Genomic DNA, 20,025 nt, shown 5'->3' on the forward strand with positions numbered 1-20,025 from the left:
AAAATTCCTCAAGTGAACACATGCACAACTTCAGCAAAAACCCCAGGACCATAACAATGTATAAAACCCCAAGTCAAGGGATGAACAGGGCACTTGGATTTTGCAAGTCACCTGCCTGGCCCTTCCAAGTGTACTGCTTCCTTTCACTCCTGCTCTAAAACTTTTAAACAAATTCTCACTCCTGTTCTAAAACTTGCCTCAGTCTCTCCCTCTGCCTTAAACCAACTACTGCCCCTCAGCAAAATTCTTTCCTCCAAAGAGGCAAGAATCAAGTTGTTGCAGACCCATATAGATTCACCACTACTAACAGGTGGATTCGAAGATTTTCCAATTGGCAACTTGTCAAAAGAGTTTACCTAAAGACCAGAAACCCAGTCGGGCATGGTGGCTCATGCCTGTAATCCCAGCATCTTGGGAGGCTAAGGCAGGCGGATCACTTGAGACCAGGAGTTCAAGACCAGCCTGGCCAACATGGCAAAATACTGTCTCTACTGAAAATACAAAAAGCTGGAGTGAGGCTGGATCATGGTGGATCACACTTGTAATCCCAGTACTCTGGAAGGCTGAGGCAGGTGGAACACTTGAGGTCATAAGTTCAAGACCAGCCTGGCCAACATGGTGAAATCCCATCTCTACTAAAAATACAAAAAATTAGCCAGGCATAGTGGTGCATTCCTGTAATCCCAGCTACTCAGGCAGCTAAGGCACAAGAATCGTGTGAAGCCCAGAGGCAGAGGCCGCAGTAAGCCGATATCGCACCACTCAATCCAGCCTGGGTGCTCAAAAAATAAAAAATAAAAAATAAACACCTAAAATTCCATATAAGGGAGTGTCTGGGTTAAGATAAGGAGTTGTAGAGACCATGGTTCCTATTAGGCAGATGAAGCCTCCAGGTAGCAGGCTTCAGAAAGAATAGATTGTAAATGTTTCTTATGAGACTTAAAATGATGAAAGACTCAGAAAACTCTCCAGAATCAAAGAAAAGCCCTAGAAAGGGAAAGGCATTCTCTACAGAATGTAGATTCTGCCTATAAGAGACAGTTTTACAGGGCCATTTTAAAATATGTCAAAGGAATATATTTTGGGGCAAAATACTTCAATTTCTCCTGCGGCCTGCTATCTGTCACGTGATGCTTTACTTTAGTCAGGCTGGAATTCAGTGTCTTATTGCTACAAAAAGTCGTAAGATCTCTGTTTTAATGTTAATGCTGGCCAGTTGTGCCTGAATTCCAAAGGGAGAGTATAATGGGGAATGCCTGATCGCCCCCTCCCCATCATGTCCTGAACTGTGGAATGCTCTTGGCTGAGAGGATGGGTTCATTCAGACAATTAAGAAGCTTGAAGTTTTATTTTTAGTTTACACTTCCATATTTCAGCTATTGTGAATAATGCTGGTATGAACATGGGTGTACAAATTATCTCTTTAAGACCCTGTTTTCAACCATTTTGGGGATACACCCAAAAGTGGCATCACTGCATCATATGGAAATTCTATTTTCAATATTTATAAGGAGCCACCATACTGCTTCCCACTGTAACTGTACCATTCTACCTTCCCACTAACAGTGCACAAGTGTTCCAATTTTTTCCATGTCCTCACCAAAACATATTATTGTTTGATGTGATAGTAGCCATTCTAATGGGTATAAGGTGGTATTTCATTACAGTTTTGATTTGGATTTTCCTAATGATCAGTGATGCTGAGCATCTTTTGGTCTACCTGTTGCCATTTGCATATTTTCTTTGGAGAAATGTTTTTCCAAGTCACCCATTTTCAAATCAAGCTGTTTGTTTTGTTGTTGAGTTGTAGGAATTCTCCATATATGCTTTATATAACCCTTTTCAGATATATAATTTGCAAATACTTTCTCCATTCTGTGGTTGTCTTTTCACCCTATTGACAGTGTCTTTTGATTAACAAAGTTTAAAAATTTTCACATAGTCCTCTACGTTGTTGTTGTTTGTGTCTTTGATGTCATACCCAATAAATAACTGCCGAATAAATCACTGTCATAAAATTTTTTCCTTATTTTCTTCTAAGACTTTTATAGTTTTGGGTCTTACATTTATGTCTTTGATCCATTTTGAGTTAATTTTTGTATATGGTGTTAGTTAAGGGTTCAACCTCATTTTTTACATGTGGATATTCCATTTTCCCAGCAGCATTTGTTGAAAAGACTATCCTTTCTCCATTGAATAGTCCTGGCACTCTTGTTAAAAATCATTTGACCGGCTGGGCGCAGTGGCTCACACCTGTAATCCCAGCACTTTCGGAGGCCGAGGTGGGCAGATCACGAGGTTAAGAGATTGAGAACATCCTGGCCAACATGGTAAAACCCCGTCTTTACCACAAATACAAAAATTAGCCAGGCATGATGGTGGGTGCCTGTAATCCTAGCTACTGGGGAGGCTGAGGTAGAAGAATCGCTTGAACCCGGGAGGTAGAGGCTGCAGTGAGCTGAGATCGTGCCACTGCACACCAGCCTGCGACAGAGTGAGGCTCCATCTCAAAAAAAAAAAAAAAAGAAAAAAGAAAAAAAGAAAAAGGAAAAAAATCATTTGACCATATACATGAGGTTTTATTTCTGGGCTCTCTCTTCTATTTCATTGGTCTATATGTCTTCCTTATGCTAGTACAACACTGTTTTGATTACTGTAGTTTTGTAGTAAGTTTTAAAATCAGAAGAGGTGAGTCTTCAAGCTTTGTTCTTCTGTTTCAAGACTGTATTGTATTGACTATTTGAGCTCCCTTCAGATTCCACATGAATTTAAGGATATACTTTTCTATTTCTGTAATCCCAGCACAGTGGGAGGCCAAGGTGGGAGGACTGCTTGAGGCCAGGAGTTCAAGACCAGTCAGAGTAACATGGTGTGACCCTGTCTCTGTAATCTCAGCTACTTGGGAGGCCTAGGAGGGAGGATCCCTTGAGTCCTTGAGATGGAGGCTACAATGGGCTATGATTGCGCCACTATATTCCAGCCTGGATAACAGAGTGAGACCCCATCTCTTTGGGGATAAATTTATTGGTCCACAAATCCGGTTGACATGTGAAAATGCATGTTCCTGTTATAGATTAAAAATGACTTAGGCTCAGTACAATACAGTTCTTCAAACACAAGTCTTGGTTAAGAAACAGAAATTGAAGAGGAATCAAGAAACAGAGACAAGCCAAGTTCTCCCTCAACCGAGCTGCTGGAAAAACACCATCTCCAGATTTTCTTTCAGGTTTGAGAATTTTTCTCCCATTCCACACTTTTATCTTGATACTGATATCACTGTAGCACAGAAGGGCTCCCCAGCTTCTCTTCCTTGAATCCTCCTCCTCCTCTCCTCCTCTTTCTCTGTCTCCCTCAGTCAGCCAGGCGCTTGCAGAAGCGGCAGGGCCCGGCCCAACCTGAAAGAGAACAGAGCTGGAGGGGGTGGTGGCGGTGACCAGCGGCCACGTGACCACACTCGTGCTGTAGCTGCGGCCACCTCCTGCCGCAGACCTACTCTTTAAAAAATTGATAAACTATGCACTTCAGAGAGAAGAAAAAGATATAAGAAGGAAATTTCAGACATCAGGAATAAAGAGACAGCAACAGAAATGATAACTATCTGGTTAAATATAATAGGCTATTCTTTTCCTTAAAATATGATTGATGGTTGAAAAAAATTATGTGTGATGGAGTATATAATGTATGTAAATATAAAATATAAGACAACAATAAATATGGTGCAGGGGAAAGGTTGATAAGGTTTCTACATGCCAAATGAAGCAGTAAAACAATGAAATGACCCAAAATAGACAATGCAAAGTATGTATTTTATAATTCCTAGAGCAACCACTAAAAAATTATACAAAAAGATATAGTTGAAATCATAGTATATAAAATAGAATACTAAATAATGTTCAAATAGTCAAATGAAAGCAGGAAAGGGGAAACATAAACATGGAGCAGCTAGCTTTCTCATAGTGGTGGGACTGGAAAATGCTTTTGGAAAACTGTCAGTTTCTTAAAATGTAAAGGATATATCTAGTAGCTCCACTGTTAGGCATCAACTTAAGAGAAATAAAAGCATATGTTCATGCAATGACTCATACGTGAGTTTTCAGAGCAGTTGTAAATGTATTAGTCCTGAACCGGAAACAACTCAGATGTCCATCGACAAGTGACTAGATAAACTATGGTATATCTGCACAGTGGGATACTACACAGCAATAAAAAGGAATTGATACAAGCAATAACATGGAGAAATTTCAAAATAATGTAATTATGCTGAGTGAAAGAAGCCAGACAAAAAAGATTCCATTTATATAAAATTCTAAATATGCAAACCATAGTGACCTAAAGCAGATTAGTGGTTTCTAGAGAAGGAAGAGGGTAAAGCAGAGAAAGAAGGGAAAGAAGGATTATAAAGGACCATGAAAAAATTTTTAGGGTTATGGATGTTCTCTTGATTATGGTAATGGTTTCAAAAGTAAATATATGTCAAAATTCATCAAATTGTATATTCTCATTTAATGTGCAGTATATCATATGTCAATTATACCTCAATAAAGTTGTAAAACTTTTTTAGAGGGTGTAAATTGTGAACACTGCATATCAGTGTTCATGCTTTTGCCCTTATGTGATGACAAGGAAGAACAGTAGACATCTCCTATGAATAAAATGGAACTATACGGTTGTTCAGTTAAGCAAAAACATCACTTAATGATGGAAATATTTTTTAAAAAATTTTAGGCTGCATGGTAGCTCGCACATAAAATCCCTGCACTTTAGGAGGCAAAGGCAGGAGGATCACTTAGCCCAGGCGTTTAAGACCAGAATGGGAAACACAGGGAGACCCCATTTCTACAAAAAATTTAAAAATTAGCTAGGTGTGTGGGCACGTGCCTGTGGTCCCAGCTACTTAGAAGGATGAGATGGGAGGATCATTTGAGCCTGGAAAGTCGAGGCTGCAGTGAGCTGTAATTGCACCACTGCATTCCAACCAGGGTGACAGAACAAGACCCTGTTTCAAAAAAAAAAAAATTATACTTTGTCTTAAACATATAAGCAATCCTCACTTGGCTCAGTCTGATATGAATTTCAGTTACCACAGTTTGTTAACTGTGAGAAATAGCATAAAAGTTTGCTACTAGCTTTTCAGTCCACAAATAATTACATAAATAACGTTTCTGTAATTACATAAATGAATCAAAATTATTGACCAATTTGCAATTTTACTTCTTTCAAAGTCTGTGGGTGATTGGTCACTGTGCATCTGTTATTAAGTTCACACACAGGCTGCAAAGCACGTAGGTTTGTTATTAATATTTCTGTGCCCTTAAGATAAGCCCACGTGGAATTTTACTGATTAAAAGAGGAAATTGGCCAAAAGAATGAAAATGCATTAAAAGAGTGATAATACGGACCGCGGAGCAAGATGGCCGAATAGGAACAGCTCCAGTCTCCAACTCCCAGCGCGAGCGACACAAAAGACTGGTGATTTCTGCATTTTCAACTGAGGTACTGGGTTCATCTCACTAGGGAGTGCTGGACAATCGGTGCTGGTCAGCTGCTGCAGACCGACCAGCGAGAGGTGAAGCAGGGCGAGGCATCGTCTCACCTGGGAAGCGCAAGGGGGAAGGGAATCCCTTTTCCTAGCCAGGGGAACTGAGACACACAACACTTGGAAAATTGGGTAACTCCCACCCCAATACTGCGCTTTAAGCAAACAGGCACACCAGGAGATTATATCCCACACCTGGCCGGGAGGGTCCCACGCCCACAGAGCCTCCCTCATTGCTAGCACAGCAGTCTGTGATCTACCGGCAAGGCAGCAGCGAGGCTGGGGGAGGGGCGCCCGCCATTGCTGAGGCTTAAGTAGGTAAACAAAGCCACTGGGAAGCTCGAACTGGGTGGAGCCCACAGCAGCTCAAGGAAACCTGCCTGTCTCTGTAGACTCCACCTCTGGGGACAGGGCACAGTAAACAATAACAAACGCAGCAGAAACCTCTGCAGAGGCAAACGACTCTGTCTGACAGCTTTGAAGAGAGCAGTGGATCTCCCAACACGGAGGTTGAGATCTGAGAAGGGACAGACTGCCTGCTCAAGTGGGTCCCTGACCCCTGAGTAGCCTAACTGGGAGACATCTCCCACTAGGGGCAGTCTGACACCCCACACCTCACAGGGTGGAGTACCCCCCTGAGAGGAAGCTTCCAAAGCAAGAATCAGACAGGTACACTCGCTGTTCAGCAATATTCTATCTTCTGCAGCCTCTGCTGCTGACACCCAGGCAAACAGGGTCTGGAGTGGACCTCAAGCAATCTCCAACAGACCTACAGCTGAGGGTCCTGACTGTTAGAAGGAAAACTATCAAACAGGAAGGACACCTACACCAAAACCCCATCAGTACGTCACCATCATCAAAGACCAGAGACAGATAAAACCACAAAGATGGGGAAAAAGCAGGGCAGAAAAGCTGGAAATTCAAAAAATCAGAGCGCATCTCCCCCAGCAAAGGAGCGCAGCTCATCGCCAGCAACGGATCAAAGCTGGCCGGAGAATGACTTTGACGAGATGAGAGAAGAAGGCTTCAGTCCATCAAACTTCTCAGAGCTAAAGGAGGAAATACGTACCCAGAGCAAAGAAACTAAAAATCTTGAAAAAAAAGTGGAAGAATTGATGGCTAGAGTAATTAATGCAGAGAAGGTCATAAACAAAATGAAAGAGATGAAAACCATGACACGAGAAATACGTGACAAATGCACAAGCTTCAGTAACCGACTCGATCAACTGGAAGAAAGAGTATCAATGATTGAGGATCAAATGAATGAAATGAAGCGAGAAGAGAAACCAAAAGAAAAAAGAAGAAAAAGAAATGAACAAAGCCTGCAAGAAGTATGGGATTATGTAAAAAGACCAAATCTACGTCTGATTGGGGTGCCTGAAAGTGAGGGGGAAAATGGAACCAAGTTGGAAAACACTCTTCAGGATATCATCCAGGAGAACTTCCCCAACCTAGTAGGGCAGGCCAACATTCAAATCCAGGAAATACAGAGAACACCACAAAGATACTCCTCGAGAAGAGGAACTCCAAGACACATAATTGCCAGATTCACCAAAGTTGAAATGAAGGAAAAAATCTTAAGGGCAGCCAGAGAGAAAGGTCAGGTTACCCACAAAGGGAAGCCCATCAGACTAACAGCAGATCTCTCAGCAGAAACTCTACAAGCCAGAAGAGAGTGGGGGCCAATATTCAACATTCTTAAAGAAAAGAATTTTAAACCCAGAATTTCATATCTAGCCAAACTAAGTTTCATAAGTGAAGGAGAAATAAAATCCTTTACAGATAAGCAAATGCTTAGAGATTTTGTCACCACTAGGCCTGCCTTACAAGAGACCCTGAAGGAAGCACTAAACATGGAAAGGAACAACCGGTACCAGCCATTGCAAAAACATGCCAAAATGTAAAGACCATCGAGGCTAGGAAGAAACTGCATCAACTAACGAGCAAAATAACCAGTTAATATCATAATGGCAGGATCAAGTTCACATATAACAATCTTAACCTTAAATGTAAATGGACTAAATGCTCCAATTAAAAGACACAGACTGGCAAACTGGATAAAGAGTCAAGACCCATCAGTCTGCTGTATTCAGGAGACCCATTTCACATGCAGAGACATACATAGGCTCAAAATAAAGGGATGGAGGAAGATTTACCAAGCAAATGGAGAACAAAAAAAAGCAGGGGTTGCAATACTAGTCTCTGATAAAACAGACTTTAAACCATCAAAGATCAAAAGAGACAAAGAAGGTCATTACATAATGGTAAAGGGATCAATTCAACAGGAAGACCTAACTATCCTACATATATATGCACCCAACACAGGAGCACCCAGATTCATAAAGCAAGTCCTTAGAGACTTACAAAGAGACTTAGACTCCCATACAATAATAATGGGAGACTTCAACACTCCACTGTCAACATTAGACAGATCAACGAGACAAGAAAGTTAACAAGGATATCCAGGAATTGAACTCATCTCTGCAGCAAGCAGACCTAATAGACATCTATAGAACTCTCCACCCCAAATCAACAGAATATACATTCTTCTCAGCACCACATCGCACTTACTCCAATATTGACCACATAATTGGAAGTAAAGCACTCCTCAGCAAATGTACAAGAACAGAAATTATAACAAACTGTCTCTCAGACCACAGTGCAATCAAACTAGAACTCAGGACTAAGAAACTCAATCAAAACCGCTCAATTACATGGAAACTGAACAACCTGCTCCTGAATGACTATTGGGTACATAACGAAATGAAGGCAGAAATAAAGACGTTCTTTGAAACCAATGAGAACAAAGATACAACATACCAGAATCTCTGGGACACATTTAAAGCAGTGTGTAGAGGGAAATTTATAGCACTAAATGCCCACAAGAGAAAGCAGGAAAGATCTAAAATTGACACTCTAACATCGCAATTAAAAGAACTAGAGAAGCAAGAGCAAACACCTTCGAAAGCTAGCAGAAGGGAAGAAATAACTAAGATCAGAGCAGAACTGAAGGAGATAGAAACACAAAAAACCCTCCAAAAAATCAATGAATCCAGGAGTTGGCTTTTTGAAAAGATCAACAAAATTGAGAGACCGCTAGCAAACTAATAAAGAAGAAAAGAGAGAAGAATCAAATTGACGCAATAAAAAATGATAAAGGGGATATCACCACCGACCCCACAGAAATACAAACTACCATCAGAGAATACTATAAACACCTCTATGCAAATAAACTAGAAAATCTAGAAGAAATGGATAATTTCCTGGACACTTACACTCTTCCAAGACTAAACCAGGAAGAAGTTGAATCCCTGAATAGACCAATAGCAGGCTCTGAAATTGAGGCAATAATTAATAGCTTACCAACCAAAAAAAGTCCAGGACCAGATGGATTCACAGCCAAATTCTACCAGAGGTACAAGGAGGAGCTGGTACCATTCCTTCTGAAACTATTCCAATCAATAGAAAAAGAGGGAATCCTCCCTAACTCATTTTATGAGGCCAACATCATCCTGATACCAAAGCCTGGCAGAGACACAACAAGAAAAGAGAATTTTAGACCAATATCCCTCATGAACATCGATGCAAAAATCCTCAATAAAATACTGGCAAACCGGATTCAGCAACACATCAAAAAGCTTATCCACCATGATCAAGTGAGCTTCATCCCTGGGATGCAAGGCTGGTTCAACATTCGCAAATCAATAAACATAATCCAGCATATAAACAGAACCAAAGACAAGAACCACATGATTATCTCAATAGATGCAGAAAAGGCTTTTGACAAAATTCAACAGCCCTTCATGCTAAAAACGCTCAATAAATTCGGTATTGACGGAACGTACCTCAAAATAATAAGAGCTATTTATGACAAACCCACAGCCAATATCATACTGAATGGGCAAAAACTGGAAAAATTCCCTTTGAAAACTGGCACAAGACAGGGATGCCCTCTCTCACCACTCCTATTCAACATAGTGTTGGAAGTTCTGGCTAGGGCAATTAGGCAAGAGAAAGAAATCAAGGGTATTCAGTTAGGAAAAGAAGAAGTCAAATTGTCCCTCTTTGCAGATGACATGATTGTATATTTAGAAAATCTCATTGTCTCAGCCCAAAATCTCCTTAAGCTGATAAGCAACTTCAGCAAAGTCTCAGGATACAAAATTAATGTGCAAAAATCACAAGCATTCTTATACACCAGTAACAGACAAACAGAGAGCCAAATCAGGAATGAACTTCCATTCACAATTGCTTCAAAGAGAATCAAATACCTAGGAATCCAACTTACAAGGGATGTAAAGGACCTCTTCAAGGAAAACTATAAACCACTGCTCAGTGAAATAAAAGAGGACACAAACAAATGGAAGAACATACCATGCTCATGGATAGGAAGAATCAATATCGTGAAAATGGCCATACTGCCCAAGGTAATTTATAGATTCAATGCCATCCCCATCAAGCTACCAATGAGTTTCTTCACAGAATTGGAAAAAACTGCTTTAAACTTCATATGGAACCAAAAAAGAGCCCGCGTCTCCAAGACAATCCTAAGTCAAAAGAACAAAGCTGGAGGCATCACGCTACCTGACTTCAAACTATACTACAAGGCTACAGTAACCAAAACAGCATGGTACTGGTACCAAAACAGAGATATAGACCAATGGAACAGAACAGAGTCCTCAGAAATAATACCACACATCTACAGCCATCTGATCTTTGACAAACCTGAGAGAAACAAGAAATGGGGAAAGGATTCCCTATTTAATAAATGGTGCTGGGAAAATTGGCTAGCCATAAGCAGAAAGCTGAAACTGGATCCTTTCCTTACTCCTTAAACGAAAATTAATTCAAGATGGATTAGAGACTTAAATGTTAGACCTAATACCATAAAAATCCTAGAGGAAAACCTAGGTAGTACCATTCAGAACATAGGCATGGGCAAAGACTTCATGTCTAAAACACCAAAAGCAACAGCAGCAAAAGCCAAAATTGACAAATGAGATCTCATTAAACTAAAGAGCTTCTGCACAGCAAAAGAAACTACCATCAGAGTGAACAGGCAACCTACAGAATGGGAGAAAATTTTGGTGATCTACTCATCTGACAAAGGGCTAATATCCAGAATCTACAAAGAACTCAAACAAATTTACAAGAAAAAAACAAACAACCCCATCAAAAAGTGGGCAAAGGATATGAACAGACATTTCTCAAAAGAAGACATTCATACAGCCAACAGACACATGAAAAAATGCTCATCATCACTGGCCATCAGAGAAATGCAAATCAAAACCACAATGAGATACCATCTCACACCAGTTAGAATGGCGATCATTAAAAAGTCAGGAAACAACAGGTGCTGGAGAGGATATGGAGAAATAGGAACACTTTTACACTGTTGGTGGGATTGTAAACTAGTTCAACCATTGTGGAAAGCAGTATGGCGATTCCTCAAGGATCTAGAACTAGATGTACCATATGACCCAGCCATCCCATTACTGGGTATATACCCAAAGGATTATAAATCATGCTGCTATAAAGACACATGCACACGTATGTTTATTGCGGCACTATTCACAATAGCAAAGACTTGGAATCAACCCAAATGTCCATCAGTGACAGACTGGATTAAGAAAATGTGGCACATCTACACCATGGAATACTATGCAGCCATAAAAAAGGATGAGTTTGTGTCCCTTGTGTAGGGACATGGATGCAGCTGGAAACCATCATTCTTAGCAAACTATCACAAGAACAGAAAACCAAACACCGCATGTTCTCACTCATAGGTGGGAACTGAACAATGAGATCACTTGGACTCGGGAAGGGGAACATCACACACTGGGGCCTATCATGGGGAGGGGGGAGGGAGGAGGGATTGCATTGGGAGTTATACCTGATGTAAATGACGAGTTGATGGGTGCTGACGAGTTGATGGCTGCAGCACAGCAACATGGCACAAGTATACATATGTAACAAACCTGCACGTTATGCACATGTACCCTAGAACTCAAATTATAATAATAATAAAAAAAAAATCTAAAAAAAAAAAAAAAAAAAAGAAACCTAGAAAAAAAAAAGAGTGATAATACTAGAAGTGAAACTTGCATTAAACATAAAATGGAGCAAATGAAAAAAATAGCTGCCTGTGGGAACATACTGATTGTGGGAACAATGACACTGCCACCATTTGAGACATTCTAGATATGCAGACTGAGGAAATCAGTGAAGGTGAACCTACAGACATAAATGAGGAAAAGTGGTTGTGATGAAAGGCTGATGATGTGTCAGAGGAAGTGACACTGGCAAAAAAACACATTAAAGGAACTCTCAGAGATATTTCACAACACTGAAAACGTAACAGATAAAATGTTGGAAACTAATATTTAAATTTCTCCGGAACGCAGAACTCATATGCAACTGTGTTCTCCACTGTCCAAGTAAATATCTTCAAAGGTTCCTCAATTATCGTGGGCAAAATTAAAAGTAAAACTTGCTTCTTCCCTTTGGAAAACCCTCTCTCAGAGTATATTACCAACATTCAACTTCTTATACAAGACATAAATCTGGGAATCATTAATCATTCTTCCCTTTTTGTCATTCACGTATCCAATCAATTTCCATGGACTGCTGATTCTATTTCTTAGACGTTTTTCAAATGTCTCCACTATCTTTATTCTACTTGGGAACTCTGTGGCCCAGGCTTCCATCAACTCTCTCCCGGACAAGTGTAATCACAAGAGTTACCTAACTTGGCTACCACTGTTGTTCTCAGTTGCAACCCATTCTCCAAGCAGAAAACAAAATGCAATAGCTGTTACCTTATTCTCATCTTCACACCTCTACCCAAGTACACATGGCTCTTCCTCATCCAGTTTCTGTCTACTTCATCTCTTGTCAATGGTCCCTACCCCAATTCTCCGCTCTAGTCATTCTGAACTTTGTTCAATTCCTGGCCTGTGTCCTCTGCCTTTTTAATAGGCTGCCTGACACACTGTAGGAACTCACTAAATATGCAGACTGAATGAATGAACGAGTACTTGGAGGGCAGTTATTCTTACCAGTAACTTAAGAGAGAAGGAATACAGTACAACGAAGTATCCTTATTTAGGTTTATAGTATCTTCATCTGAGCCCGCGGGCGAACCCCCTCCCGCCCCCGCCCCGCGCCGCCCCTCGCCTGCAAGTTGTTACCAGTAAATAAAAAGGATCCTATTTTCGCAAGCCACACCGCATTAGAGGGTAAATAAGAGTTTGGTGGCAGGAGAGCGATGAGACGGGAAAGTGTGGGGCAAAGTTTACAGTTATTGGTCCAGATTCTAACTGGCCTGTTAGCCAAAAAGTAAGGTTTTCTTTACCTCCGTGTTGACTCTGCTCTCCGAAGGCGAAGAGGGTCCTCCAAACCCGTTTGTCGCGCGGACAAAAACCCCAGCATAGCGTGTCCTCACACCGGCTGGAGTACTGGACGTCGCCATGACAGAACTCAGGGGCGGGACTGGAACAGCAGAGTCTCCCATTGGTCAGGCGGTGATATATCCGGCCAATGGTGAGCGCCGTTACTAGAAGGGCTCCAGGATGGAGGCCGGCCTGACCTCTCCGCCTCAGTGGGCTGGGTTGGGTGCTGGAGCATTGCTCCTACTGCGGATCCTGCTGCTGGCAGCGCTGGAAACTGGGTGGACGGCATGGGTTGGTCTCAGGATTTGTTCCGCGCCTTGTGGAGATCGCTGTCAAGGGAAGTGAAGGAGCACGTGGGCACGGACCAATTCGGGAACAAATACTACTGCATCCCGCAGTACAAGAACTGGAGAGGTGAGGAGGGGGCGAGGGCAGCGATTGCGTGGTCAGTAAAGGAGGGAAAAGTGAGAGCCCCTAGTCAACTAACGCATCATGAGACACTTAGGGTGTCACCGGAGGGAATTTCTGGAGTTCGTTGGCCACTGTCGACCCCTTCACTCTGCCATCGGAGCCCTACCCGGCCCGGCTCTGGGGGCCTTGGCCCGGCCTCGTGCGTCCGCGGTCCCTACGACCCAGCGCTTTCCCCCGGCGTGCCCCGGGCTGCTCGCGCTGTTAAGGCACACATCACTTTCCTCCCAGCCACGCCGGTAGAGGAGCCTTAGTTTTAACCCTGGATCGGCGACGGAGGCGGGGAAAAGTCCACGCAAATCTTTCACCAAAGGGGCTAGGAAGGGCCAGGGAAGAGGTTTTTCGTACGCTGTGCCCCGCCTTGTGACCCAGAACTGAGTGGTGTAATTGAAGAGGAGTATCTTCAGGGCCTCGGGTGTCCTCTTTCTTGGTGTTTACCCTTTTCGGTGGCACCCTGGCTCCGGCGCTGGCCCCATGCGCCTTCCTCACTACCAAGACTTGTCAGAAGTGGGTCCGTATCCCCATAAGGCTCGCTGATTCCTTTCTCTGGAGTTTACATTCCAAGACCCCGTTGAGCTCAATTTAAGAAACTTGGCACTAATCATGGTGTTTCTGTGTAGGATTCGTGCCAAGTAGTTGAGCGGGTTGTTTGGGGACTAAGGAGGCGTTGCTGTCCATTGAAATCACACTGTGTAGCCGCCGTCGTAACCTCTTTTCTGTTGTTCCATCGCCGCATGCAGAAGATGTCAGGCTTTGGGCGAAAAGGGGTGAGTTAGAATCTCAGCTTTGACACCTGATAGCTCGAGAATCACGGAAAAAGTACTTGTCCTCTCCAAGTCTCATCATCCTCACTTGAAAATTAGAGATAATATAAGATCAGTAATGTTGAGAAGCACTAAGACCTTTCCAAAATTATGTGCCATTCATTTCCCACATATATAAAATGTATTCTGCGATTTATCACTCAATTAATTAATTTTTTTTTTTTGCCTAGCCTTTTTCTGTAACTTATTTTAATATTTAGTCTTGTTTCCCCAATGAGCTCCTTTGTCAGGCAGGGAATATGTCTCACACACACACACACACAAAAAGCCTACAAAGAACATAGCATGGTGTTAAGTATTTCTTGACAGATTGCAAGCAGAGAGATGTTTCTTTTCCATAAGTTGTCAGTAAAATTAAAAAAATATGCAAACTGTCACGTTGAGTTTTTTAAAAATTGAAATATAATTTACATACAGTAACATTCACCCTTTATGGTGTACAGTTTTATGGTTTTTGACAAATAAGTACAGAGTAACATCACTGGATTCAAGTAATAGAATAATTCCATCACCATCAGAATTTCCTCTAACTCCTTAGTAGTTCATTCCCACACCCTTTGGCAACCACCAATGTGTTTTATGGGCCTATAGTTTTGCCTTTTCTGGAATATCATATAAATGGAATTATGCAGAATTTAGACTTTTGAGCCTGGCTTGCTTCACATAGCATAATGTAGTTGAGATTCATCCATGTTTCAGTAGTTGTTCCTTTTTATTGCTCAGTAGTATTCCATTGTATAGGTTTGCCAGTTTATCTGTTCACAAGCTGAAGGACATTAGGATGTTTCCAGTTTCTGTGATTGTGACAAAAGCCTCTACAAACATTCCCATACAGGATTTTGTGTGAACGTAAGTTTTCATTTTCCATGAGTACATACATACCTAAGAGTGTGTGTGCTAGACCATAGCAGCTCCAGCTTACTCTATAAAACGGAAATAACAGTACCTACCTAGCCTCACAAAGTGTTTTTGCTACTCAAGAGAGACAAATTGGATAATGTAGCACTTGAGAGAATGGGATTTAATGTCAAAGTCAGTTTGACTTAATTCATAGAGATCTTTTACTTGATCATTTTTAAAAATTTATCACTGATTTGTAGTTTTCAACATAGAGGTCGTGCTATGTTTTGTTACATTTATTATAAAGTATTGTTATTATAAATGATGCTTTAAAAAACTTAATTTCTAATTCTTTATTACTAATATATTGAAGTACAATAGATTTTTCCATCTTGAGCATGTATCTTGCAACCTATTTTACTCACCTACTAGTTTTTGAATGAAGCTTTTTGCAGATTCTTGGACATTCTCTGTAGTTAATTATATCAACTGTGGAGAGAGACAGTTTTGTTTTTTCCTTTCTAACTTATTTGCATTCTCTTTCCTTCTCTTGCCTGGCTGCCCTGGGTGAGCCTCCAGTATAATGTTGAATAAGAGTGGTGAGCATGGATATTTTTTTCTTGTTCCATATCTTAGAAGAAAAACATTTAGTCTTTCATTTTTTTTTTCCCCAAGATGGAATCTCACTCTGTTGTCCAGGCTGGAGTGCAATGGCGTGATCTCGTCTCACTGCAACCTCCGCCTCCTGGGTTCCAGCGATTCCCCTACCTCAGCCTCCCGAGTAGCTGGGATTACAGGCATGTGCTGCTATGCCTGGCTAATTTTTTATTTTTAGTAGAAATGGGGGTTCACCATGTTATATAGGCTGGTCTCGAACTCCTGACCTCAGATGATCTGCACACCTTGGCCTCCCAAAGTGCTGGGATTACAGGCATGAGCCACCGTGCCAGTCACTAGTCTTTCATTGTTAAGTATGGTGTTAGCTATAATTTTTAAGATACCTTTTATTAAATTAACAAAGTTCCCAGTACCTCGTTTGCTGAGCACTTTCTTTTATGAATTGATGTTGAATTTTGTCATATGCTTGCTTGCTGTTTTTTTTTTTTTTTTTTTTTGGTTCTGTTGGAATGATCATGTGGTGAATTATACTGATGGACTCTTAAAAATTTACAGACTTTATTTTTTAGAGCAATTTTAGGTTTACAGAAAAATTGAGTGGAAACTACTCAGATACTCCTTCTCCCCCAGTGCAGTTTCTCCCACTGTTAATATCTTACATTAGTGTACCCTCATTTCCTCCCTTCCTGCTACCAAACCCCTAAGTGGCCACTGATCTTTTTACTGTGTCTAGTTTTGCCTTTTCCAGAATGTCATATAGTTGCTGTCATACAGTATGTGGTCTTTTCAGACTGGCTTTTTCCACTTAGTAATATGCACTTAAGTTTCCTCCATGTTTTTTTGTGGCATAAGAGCTCCTTTCTTTTTATTTATTTATTTATTTATTTTTGAGACAGGGTCTCACTCTGTTGCCCAGGCTGGAGTGCAGTGGTGTGATACTGGCTCAGTGCAACCTCTGCCTGTCAGGTTCAAGTGATTCTCCTGCCTCAGCCTCTCGAGTAGCTAGGATTACAGGTGTCCACCATCACGCCCAGCTAATTTTTATAATTTCAGTAGAGACGGGGTTTCGCCTTGTTGGCCAGGGTGGTTTTGAACTCCTGACCTCAGGTGATCTGCCTGCCTCAGCCTCCCAAAGTGCTGGGATTATAGGCGTGAACCACTGTGCCCAACCATCTCCTTTCTTTTTATTGCTAAATAATATTCTGTTGTATGGTTAGAACCACTGTTTATCCATTTGCATATTGAAGGACATCTTGGTTGCTTCCAAGTTTTGGTGATTATGAATAAAGCTGCTATAAATATTCCTGTGCAGTTTTTTTGAGTGGACGTAAGTTTTAAACTCATTTGGCATTGATTGATTGTTGAATGTCTTGAATATTGCATTTGTCATGTAAGCTGCACTTGGTCATGAAACATTATCCTTTTTATATATTGTTGGATTGATGTGCTCACATTTTATTGAAGAATTTTGTTTTTCTTCAGGATCTTCATTTCTTCCTCTTAATGTGTTTTCTAAGTTTGTTTTTAGGTTAATGCTGGCCTTATAAAGTAAGTTGAATTTTGTTTCCTTCTTTTGGATTTTCTGGAAGAGTTGTGAAGAATTTGTATTGTTTATTTCTTGCATGTTAAATATAAATTGCCTGTGAAGCCATCTGGTCCTGGAGTTTTCCTTGTTGGAAAGCTGGAATTAAAAATTCAAAGATAATACATTTTTAACCTGCAAATTTAATATCTTTAACAGGTATAAGACTACTCAGGCTATTTTATCTTAGGTGAGTTTTGGTAGTTTTTATCTTTTGAGTAGTTTGCCCTTTTTATCTAATAGGTTGAATTTACGGTCATAAAGTTGTAATATATCTTCATTATCTTTTTAATGTTTGTACTTTGTAGTGATATCCTCTCTTTCTTTCCTGAAGTGATAATTTGTGGCTATTCTTGTTTTCTTGGCCTACCTGATGACTGGTTTGTTAATTTTATTGATCATTTTAAAGAATTAGCTTTGAGTTTCACTGATTTTTCTCTGTAAGTTTTTTCTTCATTGGTTTCAGACTTAGCGCTTTCTCTTATATCATCATCATTTTCTTCTGCTTTCAATTGGTTTTATATGTTCTTATAGTTTCTTAAGGTGGCCACTGAGATCATAATTTGAGCTGTTTATTTTTTAATATACATTTTTAATGTTAAAATGTCTTGTAGGCACTGTTTTGGCCACATTTCACAAATTTTTATCTTAAAATTTTCATGCAACTAATAAATTTTCTTATTTATTTTTTCCTATAAGACCCATGTATTTATTTAGAAGTATGTTCTTTAATTTACAAATATTTGGAGATTTTCTAGATGGAGATTTTCATTGACTTCTAGTTTAATTCCATTATATTCAGAGGACATATTTTATATGATTTCAGTTATTTTAAATTTACTGTAAATTGTTGTATGGCCTGGAGTATGGTGTGATTTGGTAAATGTTCTATTTGTGCTTGAGAAAAATGTATTATCTATTTTGCTATTTTGGGTTGAATGTTCTGTAAATGTCAGTTAGCCCAAGGTGCTTGATAGAGTTGTTCAAGCTGTCTATATTCATACTGATTTTTCTTTATACTTATTGTATCAATTATTGAAAAAAGTATGTTACCGTCTCTGAATATGAGTGCACATTTATCTTTTACTCTTTCCAGTTCTATCAGTTTTTACTTCATGTATTTTCAATACCTATTGTTAGGTCCTTACACATTTATAATTGAAAGATAATAATACAAATTGCCCAAAATAAAACACAGAGAGAAAAAAGACCAGAAAAAAAAGAGCAATTAGCAAGCTATGGGATACCCTCCAGTGGCCTAATATATGTAATTGGATACCATGAAGGGTAAAGGTCATTTTGGAGACCAAAAATATTTGAAGAAATAATGGCTAAAAATATTCCAAATTTGATGAAAACTATAAACCCACAGACCCCAAATCATCCACAGATTCCAAAAAAAAAAAAAAAAAGTGAGAAAACCACACCAAGGCATATTATAATCAAATTGCTGAAAGCCATTGATAAAGAGAAAATTTTTATAGAGCTAGTGAAAAAGACACATTGCTTGCAGAGGAAGAAAGATGAAAATGAGATCAGGTTTTTTTAAAAGAAATAATATAAGCTGGAAGACAGTGGAACAATATCTTTAAAGTACCAAAAGAGAAAATCTGTCAACCTATAATTTTGTACAGAACAAAAATATCTTGTTAAAACAAAGGCAAATGAAGATTTTTTCAGACATACAGTACCTGAAAGAATTAATTACACAGAGACCATAATTCCCTTTCCTCTTCCCTCTACTGGATATCCTATTCTCTGGATTCAGGGCCTTTCACCACAGTTTTGTAGCATATATGCTTCAGTAGCCTCCTGAGAAGAGGTTCAAGGTGGATAAAGTTTCTGAGTCTTTGAATGTCTGAAAAGATTTTTATTCTGTCCTCATTTGGTTGATGTATTTGTTGGGTATAGTTTCTACTGCAGACATAGTGAGTAAATGTCTAGAGAAAAGCAAGCAGTAAATTCTGTGTGAGCTTAAAAGGAGTAGCCTGTGAATTGAGGAACAGGATATGTATAATGTGGGCTTTGGTAAATGTTTTTAATGTAACCTAATGCTATGGTTTACTGTATTTATGAATATATATTTTAAAATGCATGATTACATTGAATAAAAGTATCTTAGCTTTAATAGTAAAAGTTTTTTTCAAATTTAGTAGGTATAAAATTATTTCAGATACTCACACATACTTTGTATGTGCCATATTGACAACAAACAAAGGAATTTATCCTTTCCGTGAAAATGAAGAATACGTAGACACAGATGTAAATGTTCTAGATCATTATTTCTAGTGATATAAGTGAGAAATTTTTTACTGGAAAATTGTCTGTGGTGCTTTTTGAGGGTTGCCTGTGTATTTTAGAGAAGGTAGCTGGTAACTTGGACTGGTTCCAGCTTTACAGGTCATCATGATACCCATATCCATGTGTCTGGTCCCAAGTGATTAGCTGTAAGATAGCCAAAGACCTATGATGTGACTGGGTGTGAGAATTCTGCCCCAAATAGGCATTCTGTATTGGTTGGTAACAGACCAAACATGGTCAATTTTTTTTCTGTTGAAATTTTAACTCATAGATATAATACTTAGAGAGAAGAAAATATGAGAATAATTAGGGATCAATAGATGTTCATTTCTAAGAAGTTAGGGAGGCAAGCATGTCAAAAGGTTCCTATTAGACCACAATAGGTATTGCTGTGTCCTAAATCATGTTCCATTTCTCTCTATTTTGCAGCTGTTGAGTTTGTCATCTTTCTTCCTGTATCTTTAT

The 20,025-nt window shown here is 39.8% G+C and overlaps 2 protein-coding genes across 22 annotated transcripts in view; one reads left to right on the forward strand and one right to left on the reverse strand.

Annotated features, from left to right (window-relative positions):
• ERCC8 (ERCC excision repair 8, CSA ubiquitin ligase complex subunit) overlaps window positions 1-13,029 on the reverse strand; it is an 88,782-nt gene extending 75,753 nt beyond the window's left edge. For 14 of the 15 annotated variants that reach the window (XM_073993480.1, XM_073993486.1, XM_073993481.1 and 11 more), the window contains exon 1: window positions 12,891-13,029. In XM_073993480.1, the coding sequence (XP_073849581.1) occupies window positions 12,891-12,967 (77 nt within the window). In that variant the 5' untranslated portion in view covers window positions 12,968-13,029. Of the gene's footprint in view, window positions 1-949; window positions 956-12,890 lie in introns of all 15 variants that reach the window. The other variant, XM_045393747.3, reaches the window with a different exon arrangement.
• Window positions 13,030-13,135: 106 nt separating this feature from the next.
• NDUFAF2 (NADH:ubiquinone oxidoreductase complex assembly factor 2) overlaps window positions 13,136-20,025 on the forward strand; it is a 197,697-nt gene continuing 190,807 nt past the window's right edge. For all 7 annotated transcript variants that reach the window (XR_012413688.1, XR_012413687.1, XM_073993491.1 and 4 more), the window contains exon 1: window positions 13,136-13,341. Coding sequence is in view for 4 of the 7 variants with exons in the window: in XM_073993494.1 (XP_073849595.1) it covers window positions 13,215-13,341 (127 nt within the window). In the remaining 3 variants the exon portion in view is untranslated. The remainder of the gene's footprint in view (window positions 13,342-20,025) is intronic.

The sequence above is a fragment of the Macaca fascicularis genome, chromosome 6 (genome assembly GCF_037993035.2).
Source record: "Macaca fascicularis isolate 582-1 chromosome 6, T2T-MFA8v1.1".
Classification (NCBI taxonomy): domain Eukaryota; kingdom Metazoa; phylum Chordata; class Mammalia; order Primates; family Cercopithecidae; genus Macaca; species Macaca fascicularis.